The sequence below is a fragment of the Neltuma alba genome, unplaced genomic scaffold (genome assembly GCF_004799145.2).
Source record: "Neltuma alba isolate B1F8T4 unplaced genomic scaffold, ASM479914v2 tig00007703_pilon, whole genome shotgun sequence".
Taxonomy (NCBI): domain Eukaryota; kingdom Viridiplantae; phylum Streptophyta; class Magnoliopsida; order Fabales; family Fabaceae; genus Neltuma; species Neltuma alba.
In genome coordinates this window covers 38,295-63,141 of record NW_021634849.1, presented here as the reverse complement: position 1 = coordinate 63,141, position 24,847 = coordinate 38,295, and the positions used below count along the sequence as shown (strand labels likewise).

The following is a 24,847-nucleotide window of genomic DNA, read 5'->3' as shown; positions in this document are numbered from 1 at the left end:
TCCTTCATATATGAGGCTTTTATTGAAATCGTAATAACTACTAGAGAAAATCATAGACAATAAGCAGGAAAAATCATAAAACTAGCTAACCTGAAAATGATAACATGGTTGATGGACTTATCCTTCTATCACTTAACGCTATTCTGCAATACCAAGTCATAAGATTAGTTTGTCTAAAAAATGTAATTTTATCACCAAAAAAATAAAAAAAAATGTAATTACCTTAAGTATGATATAATCAATTTTCTATTTGCGCTTGGTCATTAACTGCACATGTTTGGAAAGCAATATTTGTTGGTGTGTGCTGAGGATAGCATTTCTATTGTTTTGTTAAGGTCTCCTTCATTCTCCCATTCCATATCACATCCTTCTATTTTCACTTTAGATAACTTTGGTGTTTTCAACACTCCTAAACCAAGCTTCTTCATTTGAGGGCATCCAGTTATTTCTATATCTTCTAATTTTGGGAATTCGAAAGTGCAACTTTGTGAAGAAAACATCTTCAAGCTTAGCATATCAATAAGTCTGATCCTATGCAACTGGTTGAATGTGATTCCACCTTCTACATCTTCATTGGTCTCATTCATTACAATTTCCTTCATCTTTTTGCATTCATTTATCTTCAACCATTCAAGTCTCACCAAGCTTTTGGTAGTTGAACTTGTCACTAAATGGACGAGCTGATGACATCCTGATATGGATAGGCTTCTCAACTTTTCAAATGAAGCAGATGACGGTGTCAACTTGACCAAATTACAACAATTATTGACACTGAGGTATGTCAGTCTTTGATGAATTAGTGGCAGTTGAGAATCATCCTTCCATATGCTCTTGAGTTTATCCAAATTAGAAACGTGTAATGCCTTAAATGGAAGGATTTTTTCCATAAAATTAATAACCTGGTCCTGTGAGGGGAATATCTCCTCAAAGGAACTATGCTGCACATTAAGCGAATGCAATGTAGGAAATCTTTCAAGGGAGATATAGGGAAAGGTTGCCCCTTCATCACGGAAGCTTTCTACATCAAGAATTCTCACTTTAGGAAAGACATGCCTTATCATTGTGATATTCTCCGCATTTAACACCATGTGTTGGGCTGTGGAAGTTACCTACAAAATGAAAATTAATAAAACAATTACTATAATTAGTATGCGATATAGTAAATTAGATCAAGATATCATTTCAGACTAATATGTATATTTTTCATCATTTTCCCCAAAAATCACATCCATGCATTAAAATTAGAGAGAGAGAAAATAAATTAATTTTATTACCCGCTTTTTGACTCTTAATTAAACTAGGATAAAGAAAAACTATCATTTCCTTCGAATTCACATTTATCTTTAGGCTTTTGACAGTGAAAACTACATATAAAAGCTAATTGATAAAATTATTACTATGAGACGGCAGTTTAATAAATTAGGTCAAGAAAATTTTTTAAACTAATAATTTTTCTTCTTTATTGTAGATAAAATCTTTCTTCAACAATTGGTCAATTTTTTCTAATATGTATATTAAGGCTTGTTGTTGTTGATTTTCTCTCTAAAATCACATCCATATTTTAAAATTAAAAAAAATTCGTTTGAATCATTTTATAGCTCCCTTTTAGTAAAAAATACGTACTCAACAATGCAACACTATTTGTAGCCTACCACATTCAGTTATCATCATTTGCGCGCAATTAGAGTCTTGTAACATGAAAAGTGTATAATTTATGGGAGACAACAGAACGACTTCAATATTTGTATTAAATAGTTACCTTATCCTAAATTTTGTAGATGATAAGGAATTATTTAAAAACTAGAAAATAAGAATGCCAGAATGTTGGACATACCTCGTGAGTCATGAACCGATGTTGGATGGTATTGTTAAGATCGGTCATCCAAATATGTTTATGGTGATCATAGCTATCCACTCGAATGCTTTGAAGACGCGGGGCATAAATGACTCCTGGACAGAACATTGTGAGTCGAGGACACCGTGCTATAGTTACACATTCTAATAATGGGAACCTGAAAGTATAACTGTGGCCACTAAATCTCTTCAATCTTGGTAAATAGTCAAGTTCCAAAAGCTTCAGTTTGCTAAAAAAGATTTCCTTGTCCTCATCATCTTCTCCATCCTGCTTCATTACAATTTCTTCCATCTTATCGCAGAAAGTTATCTCCAATGTTTCAAGATTCACCAAACTTTTGGCAGTTGAATATGTCATTAAATAGACGAGCCGATCACATTCAGACACCTTGAGCACTGTCAAATTGGCAATGCAGAGTTCCCTGAATGATGGAATTTGATCAACAATAAAGTGTGCATTATGTGATGGGAATATCTCCTCAAAAAAACTATTCTCCACACGAAGTTCACTCAGTTTCGGAAATCTTCCAAGCAATGCGTATGGAAATGTTACCCCTTCACCAACAAATCCTTCTATGCGAAGAATTTCCACGTGAGAAAAACAGTCCGCTGGAAATTGGTCATTCCTTATCATGCTGACATCATCCTCATCTAACACCAGCTCTCTTGTACAGACAAATCGCTGTAAAACGGTTATAGGCAAAGATATATTATTCAACTATAACTACATAATTTAATATTTTGTACTGAGAAACGTTTATAAATAATAATTCCTATTTTTATATCGCGTAATTTCATATTGAATCAGTAGCGTAGCAATAATAATTTATTTTTTATTGAGTCCCGAAGTCAAATACGCTCACGAGCCAGAGGAAAGAAAACTATGAACAATTTTGTCGCCCATTATCTTCCTAATCAAACAAGAGTCACACATTTTGAGTTCATTAATTTTTATTATTAATATTGGAAAAGAAATAACGATATCAACTACGACAAAGAAGAATAATAATACTAAAACACTCTGCTATATATTCCATTAATTGATTATGACGAAACTTTTTGTGGTGTTTAATTTGTAATTAAACTGATGCAACAAGATTATACTTACAAGTTTAGCAGAATCTTTGATTAAACCAAATATGCGCAGGGAGATTTATATTAAATATCATAAAAATGGAACTTTTATAGATGAGTACTTTTGTAAAATATGGAAATAGAAAGAATTAAGCATGCTGGTGGACGCACCTGTTGGTGGATTGTTTTGTTAAGGTTGGTGTCCCAAATTTCATGACGTTTTCCCTCATCGTCTGACAACTGAATGCTTTGAAGAGATGGTGTATCAATGAGTCCTGGAGAGAATATTTCCAATTTTGGACATCCTCTTATGATTAGAGTATCCAATAATGGAAACCTGAAAGTATAATCGTGGCCACAAAATCTCTTCAATCTTGGACATCTGTCAAATTGCAAGTACTGCAATTTGTTGAAAAAGATTTCCTTATCCTCATCATCCTCTCCTTCATGCTTCGAGATGATTTCCTCTAGGGAAAATTACACTCAGGTCCCACAGAACACAATTAATATCAAAAAGGTCCCTCGAAATCGCGAAATGATTCTGAAGTCCCCAGGGACCTGTGTGTAATTAATTCTAATTGTGAAATTACGTAGTTACCCCTGTTGATTTGAACCTATTTACAACCTCAACAGTGGCTGTTAACAACCCGAGAAGAGGTGGTTACAACCTCAACAACGCCCCTGGTATTCCACAGAGTGAGTTGTCATGAGCACTGCCGAGATTGTCAATCACGTCTTCTCGGGTTGTTAACAGCACTGTTGAGATTGTAAATAAAATTAGAACCTATTTACAACATCAACAGTGGCTGTTAACAACCCGAGAAGAGGTGGTTAACAACCTCAACAACGCCCCTGGCATTCCACAGAGTGAGTTGTCATGAGCACTGCCGAAGTTGTCAATCACGTCTTCTCGGGTTGTTAACAGCCACTGTTGAGATTGTAAACGAATTGTTGCAATAAAATTAACAGGGGTAAGTAGGTAATTTCACAATTAGAATTAATTACACACAGGTCCCTTGGGACTTCAGAATCATTTCGCGATTTCGTGGGACCTTTTTGATATTAATTGTACTATGTGGGACCTGAGTGTAATTTTCCCTTTCCTCTATTTGACGGCAGCGACCAATTGAGAGATGTGTGAGATGGACCAAGCTTCGAGCAGTTGATGACGTCATCAAAGTGGTCAACCCATAAGAATATCTCACTGTAAGATGTGTGAGATTTGGTAAAGAAACCAAGGATGGTGCCAAGCTTTTCATCTTGTAAAGATTCTGAAGAGTCAATTTTACTGGAAAGGGAATTTCGTCCCCTCCAAAAGCCTCCTTAATGTCACCACCCAACTCTAACTCCTCTAATTTTGGAAAGCTCTTCAACAATGATTTGTACGATATAGTTGTGGCTTTCTTTACAGAGAGATGAAGCAGTTTTACTTTGGGGAAGGGGTACGCTGGAAACTGGCCACTCCCTATCATCTCAGCCCCTTTACCATCCAATCTCAACTCCTCCAAATTACGAATATCCTGCACAATACATAAATAATAACTAACTGTACCAATTAATTAGTACGTCAAAAGCCATATGCGATTTTCATGAGGGTAACTGATCTTCAGATTAAAATTTGATGCATCCACAATTTTCACATACGTATATTTTATGAACTTCAAATATGAATTATAATAAATTAAAATAAATAATATAAATTTTCGGTATCTGGAATTACGATTTGGTTAGGATGACACAGACATTATACCTCCCTTCTTTTTAGAAAATAAAATATTATATTAAAGCTTATAATGTCTAAGGGGGAGGGGGGGAACCATATTATCCCCGCCCTTGATTCAACGACACACCTCTTTTATGTGAGGATGAAAGCTGAGGATTGGAGTTCCTCTTTGAAAAAGAAAGAACAGAACATTATTTACAAAATCTATTAATTAAAATAATTATAATGAATTATTTTTTGTTTTTTTAAAAGCCAAATTTAAAAAAATCTAAACAGCACCATATTCTAATAAATATTTTGGTAATTGGAGTAATTCACATATTTGTATACTCACAAATATCAAATTCAAGTGTTTTTACGTTCTAAAACAAAATAATTTGATGTTTCATTATTTATTTTAATGCTTCAAGTTAGTTTTGCTCTTTTATTAGCTTATTTTTAAAACAAATAAGACATGAATAGCTAATTTAGAAATGTACCTTGTGATGGGATAGTAGATGATATTTTGAGTCTAGTGTGCTTTCTTCCTCATGTATTTCAAATGAATTTGAGGCTTCCTTTTCAAATATCTCTAACTCATCGCAATACCTAATAGATAATCGTTGAAGTTGTGGCCATTCTAATGTGTGTCTCTGTGGATAAAAGTTCTTCAAATTTTCAAGCCAAAAAAGCTGAAGGGAAGTCAGCCTAGGAAACTCAAATGCAGCAACAGCAGATTCTGAAAGTTGGTCTTTTGCAACAATTACATCCGCACCGCAATGATCTATTTGAAGCTCTTCAAGATCACAAAGCATGCCTTTGGCTATGGATGCAGGAAATATACTTGTGAGACTTTCACATCTAAAAACATTGACATTCCTTAGACATGGGAAGGAGACATTTCCTTGGTAGTGATTGCTCCACACATTCTTCAATTTTGGCAATCCATATAGCTTTAACTTCTTCAGTGGCACAACCTGGATTGATGATGACACCGTCTCTCTATATTCGTTCAAATCTTCAAAATCAAGCACCATCTCCAACATGTGACAATTCCTGACTTCCAGTTCTTCCAAATTGTATAAAGATTTTAGCACACAAAGGGGCACTAATTTCACAAAGCCACAGTTTTTCACAATCAATATTTTCAAATTGCTAAATGAGGTGTGTGAAAGTTGGTCGTCCCATATCGTTGGAATCAAATTGATTGAATTGGACAATTCCAACCTCTCTAATTTTGGAAGTAACACCTGTTGAAAGAAAATATGATTAAACACAAATAACTTATAACCTATAGGCTTACTTTTCATGAAAGATTGTTTAAATGTCTAAATAAAAATCTCATCTATCACAATACTTTTCAAGCCATTGCTAAAAGTTCAATTTCAAATTTCACGGTCACAAAATAAAAATTAATTAAAAAAGTGAAAGAACTATAAAATGCTATAGTAACTAGCCTAATACCAAATTAAGTAGTTCCAGTGAATGTAATTTTTGTAGATTTTGTTAGAAAAAATTAGAAAAAAGAATCCGGCAAAGCAGGTAATTGTAGTGAAAATGATTTTTTTTTTTGGCAGGTAATTAAGTTTGAAGTTTTGTGGTAAAGTTAAAACAAGAAAAAGTAACTAAAATAATATGAATATAACCTATTGCTGAAAAGGGATTGGAAAACCATGAGCTACATTCTCATAAATATTTTTTTTGAGTAATGAACAGCACAAGCGTCTGGCATCCCCGTCCAACCAGGTCGTTATTCACAGCATCCAAAATACTCATAAATGCTGTTTTTGTAATAGGAACAATTCATATATTAAGATACTCTAAAATATCACGTTGACGTGTTTTTAGGATGTAAAATGAATAATTTGAGGCTTCATTATTTATTTTAAAACTTGAAGTTATTGGCTTTTCTCTACTATTAGCTGATTTTAAGTAATTAAAAAAAATAAAAAGCTGCAAACTTCCATAATTGCCTAATAGTAGAGCAAGTAATTCTAGTGAAAATGAATTTTGCATATAATTTTGAAGTTTTGTAAGAAGATAAAATAAGAAAAAAAATTGTAAACAAAATAATCTGCAAATACCTTGTTGAAAATTAACTCAGACATTTTGCTGGATATGTTAGTTGTTGCAGCTTCAAGATGTGCTGAGTTCAAATCAATGTATCTAATAGTATCATTACTTTCAATTTGAAGATGCCTTAAATGTGGAAATGCTCTTCCATCATGACCATGAAGAACATTTTCAAGCCCATTAGATCCATATAAATACAAATCTTCAGCTCCTGTTATCAACTTTCGTACCCCAGGCTTCAAATGGATACTACCCTCTAGCTCAAGTTTTAATATCTTTGAAGTTTCATGCACTACAAAAATCTGGACTTTCAGCGACCACTTTCAGCGGCGACAAAGGGAGTCGCCGCTGAAAATATGACTTTCAGCGGCGACAATTATTGTCGCCGCTAAAAGTCGGACTTTCTGCGGCGACAAGTATGTCGCCGCCAAAAGTATGAGTTATGGCGGCGACATATTATTGTCGCCGCTGTAACTTCAACTTTCAACGGCGACAAAATTTGTCGCCGCCGAAAGTGTGCACTACGGCGGCGACAATTCAAGTCGCCGCTGAAAGTGTACACTTTCAGCGGCGACAATTTAAGTCGCCGCTGAATGTGGTTTTAGCGGCGACTAACTGTCGCCGCTGAATCCTCTTTCAGCGGCGACTTAAATTGTCGCCGCTGAATGTCTCTTTCAGCGGTGACCTTATGTCATCGCTGAATCCTGTTTCAGCGGCGACGCTTCCTGTCGCCGCTGAATATATCTTTCAGCGGCGACCTTCTGTCGCCGCTGAATCTTATTTCAGCGGCGACTCTTGGTGTCGCCGCTGAAGCTCACTTTCAATGTCGCCGCTGAAAGTTTTTTCACATTTTTTTAATCTTTTTTTTTGTAAAAATTTTCTTTTTTTTTTAATCTTTTTTTTTTTGTAAAAGTTTTTTCACATTTTTTTAATCTTTTTTTTTTGTAAAAGTTTTTTCACATTTTTTTAATCTTTTTTTTGTAAAAGTTTTTTCACATTTTTTTAATCTTTTTTTCACATTTTTCAAAATTGTCTTTTATTGTAAAATTGCTTCAATTAAAGTGTCTTAACCATTGGAGCAATAAATCTATGGATGCATTGTTGGCCCTATTGAAAGATGTTCTTCCAGAAGGGGCTTTAGTGCCAAATTCATTTTATGAAGCTAAGAAGATAATTCGTGATTTGGGTTTAGATTACAATAAAATTGATGCTTGTGGAAATGATTGCATATTATACTGGGGGGAACATGCAAAAGAAGAATCATGTCCTAAGTGCAAGATGTCTAGATGGAAGTTGAACAGGCAAAGAGGGAAAAAAATTGCCCAGAAAGTCTTAAGGCATTTTCCGATAATACCTAGGTTACAAAGGCTTTATATGGCAAGAGACACTGCTAAAGAAATGAGGTGGCATGAGGAGAAGCACACAAATGATGGTGTATTGAGACATCCAGCTGACTCTCTTGCTTGGCAACACTTTGACCAACAATATCCTAGTTTTTCTACTGATCCAAGAAGTGTTAGATTAGGTTTGGCAAGTGATGGATTTCAACCTTTTGGGAATATGAGTGCCAATCATAGCATTTGGCCTGTAGTTTTGGTACCATATAATTTGCCACCATGGCTTTGCATGAAAAGCCCATATTTTATGATGACACTTCTTATTCCTGGTCCAAAGTGTCCAGGTAATGAAATAGATGTTTACTTACAACCAATGATTGAGGAGCTGAAACAATTGTGGGAAGTAGGGGTGCAAACATATGATGCATTTTCTCAATCAAATTTTATGATGTATGCAGCAGTGTTGTGGACGATAAATGATTTCCCCGCATATGGAAATCTTTCAGGATGGTCAACTAAAGGCAAGTTTGCATGCCCTTGTTGTCACAAAGACACGCATTGCATTTTATTAAGGAGCAAGTTATCTTATATGGGTCATAGGCGTTTTCTTCCACAAAATCACCCATGGCGCAAAGATGCAAAATCATTTGATGGAAAAGAAGAACTCAGAGCTCCACCAATTCCATTAACTGGAGATGACGCACTTATGCAATTAGAACAATTGGGTAATATATCATTTGGAAAAGGCCAAAAACGAAAACGCCCTACAAATAGTAAGGCTTATAATTGGAGGAAAAGAAGCATTTTTTTCCAATTGCCTTATTGGAAAAATTTGTTGATACGACATAATCTTGATGTGATGCATATAGAAAGAAATGTTTCTGATAATATTGTATCGACAGTGATGGATTTACTTGGAAAGACAAAGGACACATTAAAAAGTAGGTATGATTTGGTGGATTTGGGCATTAGGAGTCATTTGCACCCGATTAAGAATGGTAATGATGTTTATAAGCCTCCTGCTCCTTACACATTATCTTCTGAAAAGAAACAATCCCTTTGCAAATTCTAGGCTAACTTAAAAGTACCTGATGCTTTTGCATCTAATATCTCAAGGTGTGTCAACATTCACGAGCGAAAAATATTTGGTTTGAAGTGTCATGATCACCATGTGCTATTGCAGGAAATATTTCCAATTGCAATACGTGGGTTACTGCCTCCCCAAGTATGTGAACCAATAATACAATTGGGAAGATTTTTTAAAAATCTTTGTTCAAAGTGTTTAACATGTGAAGAACTTGACAAACTTCAAAGTCAAATAGAAATAACTCTGTGCAAGTTAGAGACCATATTCCCACCTGCCTTTTTTGACGTAATGGTTCACTTGCCTATACACTTGGCGGGAGAGGCAAAAGTTGGTGGGCCAGTTCAGTATCGTTGAATGTACCCCATAGAAAGGTAATTCGCTTTAACAAGGTTACTTTACAATTATATTTATAATCTATCATTTAAAACCATTCAATAAGGCTTGACTTTTTGTTGTAGGTATTTGCGAACTCTAAAGTCATATGTTGGCAATAAGGCCCAACCTGAAGGATCAATTGCAGAAGGATATTTGGCAGATGAAAGTCTAACTTTTTGCTCACGATACTTGAAAGACATTCCCACTAAATTTAATGTGCAGCATCGGAATGATGACATCAGTGATAATAATATCAGTAATGAGCTTTCGGTGTTCAAGAAAAGTGGTGAAGCTAGAGGACATTTTGAGTCAGTCTCTCTTTCTTATGAAGAGTATTGTCAGGCAAGAATGTATGTGCTCCAAAATTGTGAAGAAACTTGGCCATTCATAGAGTACGTCAACTTAATTTAACTAGAATGAATTTGTTATAATTTATATTTTTCTCACTTGTGTAAAAACATGTAGGGAACACAGGAGAGAACTTGAAGCTCGGGGATTAATGAGTGAGCAAAAGCAATATAAAGAGTTTCCTGATTGGTTCCGTTCACGAGTAAGTTCTAGACTTTGAGCTTTGAAGTTTATATTAATAATATTAATGCATATTGAAGGAATGGGTCTTCTTTAATAGGTGATAGCATTGTCCACACAAGGCTTTGTAAGTCCTGAACTCAAAAGTTTATCAATTGGTCCATCGAGAGTGGTCAATCGTTACTCTATGTTTATAGGCAATGGATTTCGTTTTCATGCAAAAGATCGGGCAATAGGAAAAAGAACTCAAAATGATGGAGTCATGGCCAAGGGTGATGACACTGATGCTAATAAAGAATATTATGGTGTGTTAGAGCATATTTATGAGTTATCTTACATAGAGAATAAAAAATTATACTTGTTTAAGTGTCACTGGTGGGATGTCGCTAACTATGGCGAAGGATATAAGGTGGATAAGTATGGGTTCACAAGTATCAACACTCAATGTTCATTACAAACTAATGAACCATTTATTTTAGCATCTCAAGCAGAGCAAGTTTTTTATGTGGATGATATTGTTGACCCGGGTTGGATTGTTGTTGTCAAAACGAATCCACGTGACTTGTTCAATATGCCGATTGAGAATGTTAATGTTGGTAGTGATGTTAATATTGCAATGGTTGATGAAGAGCCTTATCAACAATTGGTGGTTGATTTAAATGCAAGTCTTATACAGCATGATATCTTTATTGACTTGTGTGGAGATGATGTACAACCCCAAACTTTCATTCAAGTAGGAGAACCATCACAAAGAAGTAATATGGAGATTGGATTTATTGATGATAGTGAATCTAATTCACTAGTTCATGACGATAGTGATGAAGAAGATGTGCTTGATGGTAATGATAGTGATACTGAAGAAGAAAGTGACATTGAAGGTGAAATAGAAGATGATGATACAAGTGATAGTACCACAGAGGACTCAACAGAATGAAACTACAATCCTCATAAATGGTAGTTTTTATTAATATATTCTTAACAAGTTAGATTTTGTAATTTTTTTAATATATACTATCTTCATAAAGAGTAGTTTTATTAACATAAAAAACAATCTAAATTTTGTACATTATTGCAGGATATGTCAGGGCTAAAGAGAGGACGGGGTAGGAGAAGCTCTTCCTTCACACGACATGGCAGCACAAGTAGTGGAGGTATTAGCTCTACCCCTGCAATTAGACATACCATTTCACCTCGACCACTCCAAGTACAATTTGAGGAATTGCCTGCCGACTCTCCCCCTACTCAAAACAGTAGTGCAGGTAAATTTTCTTTACTTTTATATAATACAAGTAACTAATTAGCATCACATACTTTTGACTATATTATTTGTTCACTTGAATGATAGGCTCTTCTAATATAATTAAGAAAGGTAGAGGAGTTTATAAGTCGCTCAATGTGGACTTAATGACTAAATTTGGAGGAAAGATTCAGCTTACTTTCACAGATGACATGACAAGAGCAGTAGGGCAAGGAGCAAGAGAGCTAGCTAATTATTGTGGTTATGTTATTAGAACCACAATATCTTTGAAGGATTGTGCTGAATGGAGGAATGTTTACACAAATTATATTGATGTTATGATTTTAAAAGTGAAGGTACAATTTATGTTTAGTAAATGTATATCCTACTTTATTTATGCTTTCAAAACAAGTACTTATGCTGATATTGATTTTTATTTTAGGAAAAATTTCAACCTGCTGTTGCAATAGATGAAGAGAAGTTCCAAAAGATGATAGTGACCACATTGCAAAATGCTTTCAGAAATTGGAAGACCAACTTGCATACCCACTATAAGAAATTTGACACTGATGAAGAAAGGTTGGCAAATCCACCTCAAACTGTAAGTTTTGAAGATTGGGAGTGGTTATTGACATATTTTCAGTCAGATCCATTTAAGGTATCTTACTAAATACTAACTATTTAAATGAATAATATAATTATATCATTCAACATACTTAGTAGTTACTCAAATTTGATGTAGAACAAAAGTGCTAGAAACACACAAAACCGAGCAAAACAAGTAACAAAGCATACATGTGGTCCCCGATCATTTGCGGAGGTTGAGTTCTCTGTAGTAAGTTGCCTCTTCACTACACTTTATTTTTTTATCCAATTTTTATTTTTCAAGATTTGTTATTTTTGTATATCATGCTTTATAGAGAGACCCCACCACTGGACAGCCTGCCCCCCCAGATCAGGTTTGGGAGATAACACATACTAGGAAGACTGCAGATGGCCAGTTACAGTGGGTGGATTCGCGATCTGAAGAGATTCATGTATGTATAAATATCTGTCCTTTATATTTAATTAAATAATTATATTTTTTTCATTAATGTAATTTGTAATTTGTAACTATAGGATCGCATGCATGAGCTCGTTCAGCAGCAATCCTTAGAGAGTGATGCTCGAATGACCTCTGATGAGATATTGACAGCTGTTCTTGGTGAGAGGTCAGGATATGTTAGAGGAAAAGGTTATGGAGCAGAGCCTCGGAGGAAGAGACTTCACACTCAATCTAGTGATTCACTTGAGAATGTACGCACCCAATTGTATGAAGAGTTTGAAAGAAGATTTCAAGAGGAGCGAGAAAAGATGGAAGCAAATCTTGCTGCAGAGCGAGAGAGGATGGAAGCAGAACGTGCAGCAGAGCGAGAAAAGATGGAAGCAGAACGTGCTGTAGAGCGAGCAAAGATGGAAGCAGAGCGTACGCAACTTGAACAAAGGATGGAGCAGTTGATGGAACAGAGAATACAAGCTCAGTTCACTGCTTTCATGCAAAAGATGCAGTTAAATGCTCCTGCAGATACCCCTACTTCTAGCGTCCCTAATATTGATCCCTCTACGTAATTTTTCTTCTGTATTATGTAATGTATCTTTTAATTGAACAATTTTTTTTTTCAGTTAGAGACATAAAGAACACTTTCATGGTTATAAATCTTATTATTTAATATACCATATTTGTGTGTTAATTACTTTATTTTTATTAAACCTTTTAATAATATTTATCAGCAATATAAATAAAAGTTTTTGCAGAATTAATATATTATAAAATTAATTAAAATCACAATCAGCGGCGACAATGTCGCCGCCGAATCAAGCTTCGGCGGCGACCACAATGTCGCCGCCGAATCAAGCTTCTGCGGCGACCACAATGTCGCCGCTGAAGCAACTTTCAGCGGCGACAACAATGTCGCCGCCGAAGCAACTTTCAGCGGTGACAACAATGTCACCGCCGAAGCAAGCTTCCACGGCGACATTAGTCGCCGCCGATTCTCATGTTTTAGTGGCGACGGTTCTGAGCGGCAAACTCATCAGCTTTCAGCGGCGACAGAATGTCGCCGCTGAAAGTAGTTTCAGCGGCGACTTTTTGTCGCCGCCGAATGTCCAGTTTCAGCGGCGACTTTTTTTGTCGCCGCTGATAAGTTTCAGCCACGGTCGCTACGGCAACGACTTGGCGACAAAATGTGTTTTGTCAGCGGCGACTTTTGGACTTTCAGCGGCGACAAATGTCGCCGCTGAAAGTCGAATTTTTTGTAGTGATGATTGCCTTGCCATTTCCAAAGCTCTCCAATGAATATTCTATATCTCTTCAAATTCAAATCTAAGAACAAAGTCTCCGGCAACATAGAGACATTAGGAATATGAATATCGAGAGAAGAGATGGGCAAATCCTTTAACTCATCAAGACTTGCATTTTCATTAGCTTCACTAGATCCCTCAATTTTCCATTGGTTAAAGCTGTTTCCCATGTGCAACACTTCCAATTTTTTGAAGCAAGATAGAAGTTTCGGGGGAATCACTTTGAGCTTGGAGCAATGGGCCAAATTCAACATTTGTAAAGAAGTCAACTCTGTTAATTGAATTGGTAGCAATTCAATTTTAGAGTAAGCAAAACTTAGGACTTTTAAATTCTTCAAGCTTTTAACCTCAGTTATATCTTCTAACAAACACGAGTGTAGACACAATGTTTTTAGTTTTATTAGAAAACTAAGTGATGGTAGTGATGAAAAATGCACATTCCTAAATGCCAATAGTTTCAGCTCCTTTGAAGATTTGAAAATCATGTTGGGTATGGTCAAATCACGTTTTGTGCTATCTAGTAGAAAGAATTCTAATCTTGGACAATGCAACTCTTCTGGAAGGTCACTAATTTCACTCGGTCGTAAGCAAATTCCTTTATAGCCTTCTTGCGTATTTTTGTCTGGCCATTCTGTCAACTTTCTATGCATCACAATGAATGCATGTAATTCATCGGATGCAATCGATAATGCAATGTCCCGAAAGACATCATGTATTGTAAAACGATGATTAGAAAAGCTATCAAGAAATAAGTTTGATGATTTTAGCTTACTTACAATAGCAGAGATTCCATTGTGGGCTTCCTCCATGTTTTCTGTGTGTTTCAGAAAATCTAACCCCATAGAGTGCATGAGAAGGTCTTCGATTGAGGGATCATGGGACAACATGGCACCAAGCAAGAAAATATGCTTGTTCTCTAATGAGGTTAGACGATCATAGCTTGATATCAAAATGGTATCTACCTCTCTAATTCCTGTGATGTTTCTCCTTAAAGGATTATTCAATCGGGCAAGGTAATCTTTCCAGTCATCTGGATTTTTTCCTAGCAATTCTTTGGCAGCTGTAGCAATCGCTAGTGGCAAGCCTCTGCACTTTTGAACAATCGCATTAGCTATAGATATCAGGTCAGGACTACTTGAGTCAATAGACAGTTCAGCAATCCTCTTGAACAACTCCCATGATTCATCCTCTGACAAAAAACCCACTTTGATAGTTTTTTGACATTTCATGCGGTTTGATAGCAGCGTTTCGTTCCTTGAAGTTAGTAGAATTTTGCAGCCTTCATTCTTTTTGTTATAATTCTCAACGTCAACAAAAGGAATTCCAACTTTGCCCAAATCAAGTTCCTCCCAGAGATCATCCAATATTAGGAGCAAATTCTTCTCTTGCTTCAACCTCTCATACAGATGACAAGCTCTTACTTCTTCAAATGTTTCATTGAGTTGCATACCCAGTTTCACAGCAATCTGGCCTTGAATCTTCTCAACATTCAATTCTTGAGAAACAATTGCCAAGATTACCTTTTCAAACATGTTTTGACTCTTTGCTACTTCTTTAGCTATAGTGGTCTTGCCAACACCACCAAGCCCACACAATCCAATCATATTAACACTTGGATTCCGTAATTCCTCTATAATTTGATTCACAATTTGCACTCTTGAACCAATCCCTGCATTGCTTTCTCTGTTGAATAATTCTGGCATGGACGGGGGAAGAACGCGATATGAAACTGTATTGAAGTTTCCCTTTCCGCAGATTTTAACAACTTCTTGTGCCATTGCCTTTGCTCTTTTGCTTAGTTTATAGCGTAGCCACGGGTTGGGACATGAAGTGACGCTATACTCTGTTTTTGCTTGACTCTCTTCTTCATGAAACTTTTGAATTTGTTCTGAAACCTCATCTACTTTGCGCAACCAATGAAGAACTTTGTCTTCAATTGGTTCTGCATTGTTTGTAGCCTCATCTATTTGATGTTTTATGGAGCTTCTTTCATCGATGAGTTCCACAAGTCGTTCATTGAGCTGCTTAATATTTCTGTGATAATGAAACAGATGATGAAACTGCTCGCAAGTTGGGTCCAGCACTAGGTCCCAGAACTTGTCAACAAAACTGCTCACTGATCCGCAAGTAATATCCATTTAATTTGTGCTCTGTTAAAAAGATGTAGCCAAAACTCAATTAGTCTTGTGTTGTTCATGCAGAAGTATTGGCATAAATTTTTATATTTTGATCTAACAATAACCAATATGAAATTTTGCAATCTGAATGTATATAATCCTTCGATATACCAACAGTAAGAAGCTTTCCCTAGTGTTCCAAAACAGAAAGTAACAAGTTAAGAAATCAAGAAACACAGAAGAAGAAAAGAATGCTGTGAAATTATGAAAGAAGGGGAGACAACGAGAGCAAATGAAAATAAAGCAGACATTAATAAAAAGTGCCAATAAAAGGAGTAATAAGTTCAGTAACGGCATTTTTCCAAAGATCGATTTGAAGCACAAGACAGTGGCCAGAAGCTCGAGGGTTTAAACACAAGCATATTTACTTCCACCAGGTTGCCCCAAAGACTAGGGGTCGGGACTTCATTGTTTTTCATTGTTATTCCCTTCGTTAAGCTCTGTTTTTTTTTTTTTTTTAAGAGAAACATAGAAAAGAATAAATAAAATCACAAATTGTTGCTTTGCTAGGATCTTTTTGAGATAATGCGCATGGATTAAAAAGATGAGGTGAGTTGGTTACATGTAAAAACGTGCGCTAATTAACTTTCTTAAAATATAATTTATTTTAATTTTTTATATTTAAAAAATTATAACATAGCTTATATCTCGTATGATAATTGCATATAAAATTATTTTAAGATACAATAGAAAAAAAATACTCTAGACGTTGATTGCAACTTATGTTTAAGTGATCGTACTTTTTACTTGGTACTTTAGGGGGAAAATTGGGCTAAAAGTTGGAGGAACCAATCCATTTTCTCATATCAAAGTGTCAGGGAAGAAAAATGAGAAATCCAAAAGTGTCATTAGCTGCTCTTTTTAGCTAACACTATATATTTTGTAAAACATCATCGCAATTTTAGAAGCATATGAAATTATTGGCAGTAAAAAAAAAGACAGAATGGTATATGAAATTTTTTAAAATATCAAAGTCTTATATATTATCTATAAGCATTAAACTCCGCTTTTCGTTGGCCCAAAAAAGCTAAAAAAAAACGTTTTTCTTGAGAAATTCATAATTATTATAAGAGTGTCACATAATCTATGCTTGACTAATTAATATCTTCCAAATCACATGACGGGAAGGGATTTTCATTTTGTCCTGTCTCGATCCCCCGATGAGTTCAGGACGGGACGGGACGGGACAAGTATGAGACAAGACGAGATAATAACCAGGACGGAATAGAACGTGGAATAGGATAGTCCCGTGCCATCTTGGGATATTTTTTTAAAAAAAATATTTATTAATAATTATTATTATATTATTCAATTTACTTATTAATAATTATTATTATTTATAGTGACTTTTAGCTTTTAAATTGTAGTATTATCTTAACAAAATCTCCTTCCTCATTAAAATAATTCATAAAGTCATTATATAGTGTTTTTTTACGGTATTTTTTTACAGTATTATTTTTATATATTTTTTATATTATATAATTAAATTTTCTACATCATATTTTTTTAAAAAGCCCAATAAAAAATAAGCATTATAATATAAAAAAATTCATATAAAAATTTATAATATTTTTTTAATAAAAAAAAAGCATGACGTCCCAGTCTCATCCCGATCCTATCAGAACCGGGACAAGACGAGATATAGAACACAAGACGGCCTGTCCCATGAACACCTCTTGGGACCTATACTTATTGCAAGCATTTATGTATTCTTTTTACTTTTGCACACGCGCTCCCTCCCCTCTCTTAACTCTCTCTTTTCTTTTTGATTTAATTTTCTCTTTCTTCATGATCAAACTCCCCCTATTGTAAGTTTATGACTTTTTAAGTTTTATCCCTCTATTTAATTTCTCATAATCTCGCCCTCCCTCTTCATTTTTAATTTTATTTACTCTCATTTAAATAATATTACTGCATTTTAAGCTTTAACTGGAGTTAGAAAATAGCATTAATAAAGACATTGAAATGCCGAAGGTTTACATTTTAAACCAAAAAGAAGAAAAAATGAAATACTTTTATAAACATAAGCTATCATTAGTAAATATCACTGAAGCTGCAAAAAAGGTTTGAAAATTCACTTTTTTGTTCAAGATGGATTTTTTTTCTTAGAACATTAATACACCAGCGATCTCATAAAAAATGAAGAAAAATAAAAAGAAATTTATAAACACAAGTTATTATTAGCAAAGGCATGTCATTGAAGTTAAAAAAGTCCTAACCGGATATTTTATTTAGTTTGATTCCCTTTATCAAAATCTGCTTAAGATTTTGACATGTCTTTTTTGGTCGAATAATTTTCACATGTCAACATAAAATAAATCATCAAAAAGAAGGGAATTTTAAAATCTGAGAAAGAATTCAAGGGTTAGGTTATAAAATATAAAATAACATATCCATCAGAGTTTAAAATTTAAATATTTATATATTTTTTGTAGAAAATTTTTATATAATTCTTTTAGTATTTTTGATTTGGAAATTCAAAACATGAACATAAAGTCTAAAATAGGGGGGAGGAAGAAGTGTTATTATTTAAATGAGAGAGTAAATAAAATTAAAAATGAAGAGAGAGTGAGTGAGGGTATACAACATGTAGAAATATTAGAGAAATAACCACCGAACCGTTTGGTTTAGTGGTGGGGGTGTGTGCGGGGGGTTCGATCCCCTCTCTTGTAACCGAAAAAAAAAAGAAATATTAGAGAAATAAAACAAATTTAAAATGAGTGGAGGAAGTTTCGGGAAAGAGAGAGACAATTAAATTAAAAAGAAAGAGGGAGAGTTGAGAGAGAGAGAGGAGAGAGAGAGAGATTGTGCACAAGTTACGTGGCGCTCTCTGAGAACTAAAAATTTCTCATTATCTTAATTATATTCTTCGTTTTTTTTTAATTCAGTTTATCTCTTGATCAGTTGATCTTCTTTCTGTCTTTCGTTGCCTCCCTTTCTAATCTCTGAACTTCCACTGTAGTATCATACCCTAAAGTTCTCTTTTTCAAAATTTAAATTTTAAATTCTCTTTCTCATTTATTCATAATTTCATCAACAAGTTTCATCAGAATTTCATGAAATCCATTTTACACTCTCAATTCATGTATAACATTTCGAGGATTTTGTTGAAACTGTTAAAAAAAATCCTGATTTAAGTACGAGATGATGTATTTATAACTTGCAATTAATATATTGTTTTTTTAAGACCAATTTATTAAGCGAACACGAAACAAACTTACGAATGTATTAAAGGAAAGATAAAATGTAATGAGGTCCCATTTATTTTTTTTTTAGTTTTTTGGTAAGAACGTCCCATTTATTTTACATTTAGGAAGAATTCTTTTTATTTTTAAACAATTTATAAACTTATAGAATTAAAATTTGTGCAAAACAAACCATCTTTATATTTTTAAGATTATATTTTCGCACACCACAATATTAATTACACATTTTGGACCAAAATATTTCTCTTTAATGAAAACGTTCGAATTTATATGGAAATATTTTTAATGGTGTTAAAAATGGAACCAAGAGGTAAAAAGATACTTTTTATGAAAAATTAATTATTTAGTTCTAATGTATATTTTTAGTCTTTTAACTTTACATAATTTTTTATTTTGGTTTTTGAGCTTTAAAAAATAAACTTCTAATCCTCTAACCTTGAAATTAGTGGATGATATTCAACTATTGAATATTGATAAAGTATTATTAAATGCTAATATATTAAGTGAAATTTTCAAGACCATTATGACTGTTAAAAAAATCATCATTTAAAATCAACAATTTTAGGATTAAAAGACTAAAAGTAAACATTTTAAGTCAAAGAACCAAATTGAAACTTTATATAAAATTAAAGGATTAAATACATACTTTAGCTTATATATATATATATATATATATATATATTTAGAACGAAAGCCTTATATATTTTTGGTTAGAAAACCCCTTATATTTTACTTAAAAAAAAACACACAAGAGAGTATCTTCAAAACCAATAGACATCATGTAAAGCTGAGGGAGTCACACCTATATTTAAATGAGAACTTTGAAAAAGAAAATTCAAATATTCAAGTGAGGGAGCCAGACCTTAGGTATCTTTACTATGGCTAGAACACGTTTCTCTTCTTCTTCTTGCTGCTGCTCCCTGTATTCAGAAACACATAAATATGCTGCAAAAGTTGAAATACAAGTAAATACAAATCAATTAAACAGAGATTGACTTTGGCATAAATCCATATTTTCAAACTTACAGTAGTGGGCGATGTGAAACTTTGCAATTCAAGCTATATAATCCTTAGATCTCCCAACAGTAATCAGCTTTCCTCAATGTTCCAATATGGAGATCAAGCATGAGAGACCTCTTTTTTTTTTTTTTCTTTTTAAATGGTGTTTTGGACAACTTTAAGAAACTAATGCTTCACAAAATCCAAGACAACTATAAAATCTTAAAGTTTTCAAAAAAAGATGATGAATTTATGAAATCAAACAGGAAAAACAACATCAACTAAGCAATAAAAATACAAGAAAAACGTCAAACTCACCAAAAATAAAATCATCCAGAATAGCGATTTTTTTTTAAGAGATATGAGCCATCACAAATTGAAAGAGCACTTTTTTTAAAAAATTATTCTTGGGATTTTTTCTTCTTGAAGAAAGATCACAAAACCAGCAAAATAAAGTTAAAAATGATCACAATAGTAGAGAATTGAAGTGCCAGCACAAACAATGCAAAAAAGCAGGAAATTCAGGACTTTTTTTTTTCTTTTTCCGAGAAAAGACAAAGGAAAAAAGGGATCAGAAAGCCGAATATATAACACAAATGAAACTACAGAGAAGATGAAGTGAAAGAAGTTGGGAAGCAGTAGAAATTAGCACAGGAAAGAAAGTAGGATATATGTGAAACTATGGAGGAGAAGAAAACGAAAAAGCAGATCAGAAGCTTTAGTTGGGAGGAGTGGCTGCAAAGTCACTGGTTTAGATAGGATTCAAGTCTATGTAATTGGATCAATGCTGTGGGGTTTCCATTATTGGGATGATGCATGACAATTTATGTCCTTATACAACAAGTTAATATGGCTGCTCAAATTTTCAAACTCCTCGTGTGTTTAGATTCCTCATATTTAGTACTTTTTGTTTTAAAAAAATCCCATTTTAACATTAACTTTTTATGAACTATTGCCGTTCTATATGGTGACCTCTTGATGTACTTATCAAGGGGAAAAAATAACTCACCAAAAAACAAAAAAACTTGAGGCCCTACTTTGTTGTACGGTTTCTAAGCAACTTCAGACCCCCATGAGGGAATTGCAGATATTTTTAAGTATGAAGGACCACAACGAGCCATGTGTTAATAATAATAATAATAATAATATTCTCATTGATCCAATTAGCTGTGCGGGGGACCAACTTTGAATTTTCGCCAAAGAGAATTATTGAAGTGGGCCAAAATTACAATATATTGATTGAAAAAAGGAGCACGATGTTGATCACGACCCTTCGTTTCACTGTCATCCCATCATCACGTAATTATATATGAATTCATTTGGTCGTAGATTTTTATTTATTGGGCCCCCCCCACCAAGTAATTAATAATATCAACATATGCTAACCCAAGTTTATGGCGACAAATATGGGTTGACAAAAGTGTGTATTTAGTCTTTTAATCTTAAAATTTTGAGTAAAATACATTAACTATCTTTCTATTCTACTTAAATTATAGAAACCTCCATTCTATTTTGAAAGCACATATAAACTTCCCTTCAAATTAAACTATATGTTACATAAATCTTCCTTATATTTTTAAGATTCAATTTCCATCCATCCAATCGTTAGTTGATCGTTAAATTTTTATTTTGACTAAAATATCCCTATTTAACATAAATATTATTTAAACATTTATATTTATAAAAAAATTTTGATACAACAAAAAATAGTTATAATACATTTATTTTCAAAATTTTTAATGTTATAAAATTTTTAATTCCAATTAGATTATAAAATTTTATAATTTTAGTTTCTCATGAAATATTGAAACTCAAGATTTTTTTTAAATGGCTAGAAAATATTTTGAATGCTTATTTTCTTATCACATAATATAAATTATACAAGTTTGGAAACTTATACAAATCATTTGAATTTATGTTTGTATTAAGTATACGATAAAAACATTAAACAAACAACAATTTTTAAAAATAAAAAAATAAAATTAAGGTAAAGGAGAAAATCTTAAATTCTTTGATATAGTTTTAATCAAGATCTTGGGATTTAGTATTATGAAGGGTAATTTATTAAATAGAAAGTATTTCAAGATAAATTTGAATTAAAAAAATATTTTTGAAATATTCTTAACAGAGTTGATAGTTTGGATTTGAATGTATGTTTTCAAAATAGAGATGAGGTATGTGTAATTAAGACAAAATACAAAGGAGGTTAAAGTATTTTACTCTTAAATTTTTAGGCTTACATGATGTGTTTCATTAACAATCATGGTTGTTTTAAAAATCAAACTTAATACAATATTTAAGATTATTTTAATTGTTATTATTTTACGTTAACAATTTTAGAATTAAAAGACTAAAAGCATACTTTTTAAAGTTGAGAGATCATACTTAAATTTATATAAAGTTGAAGGATTAACAACATACTTTTACCTACTAATGATTTTCTTATAAGATTATTTTTTTAATAATTCTGAAATATTAAATATTATTAAGATTGAATATATTTTTATTCTGAAGCCACTTTTACCTCAAAGACTCTAGAGCTTGAGGTTAAGACTTCATCCTTTTTTATTGTCATTCTCTCCATTCAGTTTGGCTTTTCTGAGAGAAGATAGTAAAGAATAGCGCGTGGACTATAGAGTCTGAAAGTGACAAAAGTAGTGTGTGGGTTAGCCAAACGTTAGGGATAAGGTTCAGGAGAAGACTGAGAGACGACTTCCTATTGCACAACTTGGACTCATATTAGCGTGGGCCAGCTACTTATATGCTTTGTAACTATAATCAGAATTTAGTTATCCAATGTTTAAACCCTCAATCCGTTGTAGTCCGGCCGATTAGGATACTCGACTCTCACCCAAGAGACTTTGATTCTCGGCAATGGAAAGTTTTTGTTTTCTGCATTTCACACTTTCAACTACCAATAGGAATGGTTACGGGACAGGACAAAATTGAGACGACCTTAACCCGTGTCTCGTGTATTTCACACTTTTACCTACTAATAGGGATGCTCACGGGATAGGACGGAATCGGGACGACCCTGTCTCATATCTCGTCTTTTCCCAAAGCTGTTCAGGTTCTAATCAAGATGGAATAGGACTGAGATGTCTCGCGAGATTTTTTTAAATTTTTATGTGACTTCTATTTACTTTTTTATGATTAATATTTATTTTTTGTTGTTGTTAGAATAGATAAACAAAAATAATCTATAACAAAAATTAATATATATATATATATATGAATGTATATCCTAGGACAGAACAAGGCCGTGCCGCATCCTGTCCTATCCTAGCTTCCATCTTGTCCCATCTCGGTATGAATAGCCTTAGCTACAAACATGAACCGGGGGCATTATAGTCTTTTCGTGTGATTCACGGCACTCCGCCGTCTCACTTTTGATTTCAACCTTCCCTCTGTTCATCTGTGTTTTTCTCTGCATCACCGTAGTAATGGTACACTTCTCTTGTAAATCGAGTGATTTGTGAATATGGTTATATGAATGTTTATGTAGGTTTTGGAAAAGAAGTGTTCGAACCCAACAAGGGAAATCAAATTCCAGAAATTCGCCCTCAACATCTCTCCTGGAGTGAACTTCTCAGTAGTGTTAGTTGCTAAGATTGGCTCTGTACCCCCTTCCTATTTCTGGTTGGGTTCAGATGAATATTGGGTTTCTAGAAATCATAATGCTTCTACAAGTTCATGTCTCTTCTAGTTCCTACGATAAATGAAGCAATCCAGAAGCAAGTTATTGTACAATGGTACAAGATTACTGCTATTATATATTCACTATGTAATATCCATTTCCCTGTTTATTTTTCAATTCAGTCCTCATCTCATGCACAAGGTGTTTCTCAATTCTGATTATTTCTCACTTTGGTTTCTTTAAATAAATCTATTTATCATCGAATATATGTTTTTGTCTATCAATTTCAGATGTACACATTATGTGATGGACCATTATTTATATTTCTATTCGGGAGGGACTTGATTGAAAAATATCTATATCTTAAAAATCTAATTAAGACAATGTTGCCAATGATGAAATTGAGAAATATACGCCTCATTCTGTAATCACTCATTTTTTTCAATATTATGGTGCTGAAGCAACTAATTGGACGAACCCAGTATTCTCGAAACGTAAGCTTACCAAGATCCATATGATCGATCTAGTTTAGTTTGGCATTAAACTATTTTGTTTATGCATTACAGTGAGATCATTTGGAATCAGGCGTAATGAAAAGATTTCTTGCCATGTCACCTTTAGGGGTGATAAGCGATGCAACTTCTAGAGAGTGGGTTGATGGTGAAGGAGCATGAATTACTGTGAAAAAACTTCAGTGAAACTGGATTTTTCGGGTTTGGTCTTCAGTGTAAGACAGATTCGTATAAACAAGTAATTGATCCGGATGATAACAGTATGAACCCCCTTATAAGAATACAATAGAAAACTTCATAAATACTTCTAGCCATAACTTTGACTAAGTTATCTTGGGATCTAAGATGAGAGATAACAACTGCAAAATAGAACAAGAGTCAAGAGAAAGTAATTGTTCAAGTCTCTTCTTTTGACTGGCACAGTGATGGCAATTGATATTAGCTATTACCAGTCAAAGAACCACAAATGAGTAAATAGGGTTTTTCTTCTTACTGAATGTTTTCAATTGCCAGAAACATAATTGTGTTTCTCACTATTAGAGAAATTAGAATTTACAGACTAAAATTAATTACCCTATAACCACAGGCTATAGTCGGGATATTTTATTAATTTCCTAATTAAGTATCTACAAAATAATAATAACAATAATAATAATAATAATAAATATCTCACATATTGATCGTGGAATCAAGTACGTTATAATTATCT

General features: G+C 33.6%; 1 protein-coding gene across 1 annotated transcript; it reads right to left on the bottom strand.

Annotated features, from left to right (window-relative positions):
- Positions 1-263: 263 nt before the first annotated feature.
- On the bottom strand, positions 264-24,454 carry LOC114753108 (probable disease resistance protein At1g15890). The gene is made up of 7 exons (XM_028941776.1): positions 24,444-24,454; positions 14,384-15,755; positions 5,131-5,880; positions 4,011-4,448; positions 3,100-3,393; positions 1,835-2,536; positions 264-1,109 (listed from the first exon to the last, which is right to left on the bottom strand). Exons 2-7 carry the CDS (start codon positions 15,743-15,745, stop codon positions 264-266), a joined length of 4,392 nt encoding a protein of 1,463 aa, XP_028797609.1. The 5' UTR covers positions 15,746-15,755; positions 24,444-24,454.
- Positions 24,455-24,847: the final 393 nt, after the last annotated feature.

Coding starts and splice junctions, on each gene's coding strand:
- LOC114753108 (XM_028941776.1), bottom strand. CDS start 15,745: ATGGATATTACTTGCGGATCAGTGAGCAGTTTTGTTGACAAGTTCTGG. Junction 2,537..3,099: donor ACAAAACAATCCACCAACAG/GTGCGTCCACCA, acceptor ACCGTTTTACAG/CGATTTGTCTGTACAAGAGA. Junction 1,110..1,834: donor ATCGGTTCATGACTCACGAG/GTATGTCCAACA, acceptor TTCATTTTGTAG/GTAACTTCCACAGCCCAACA.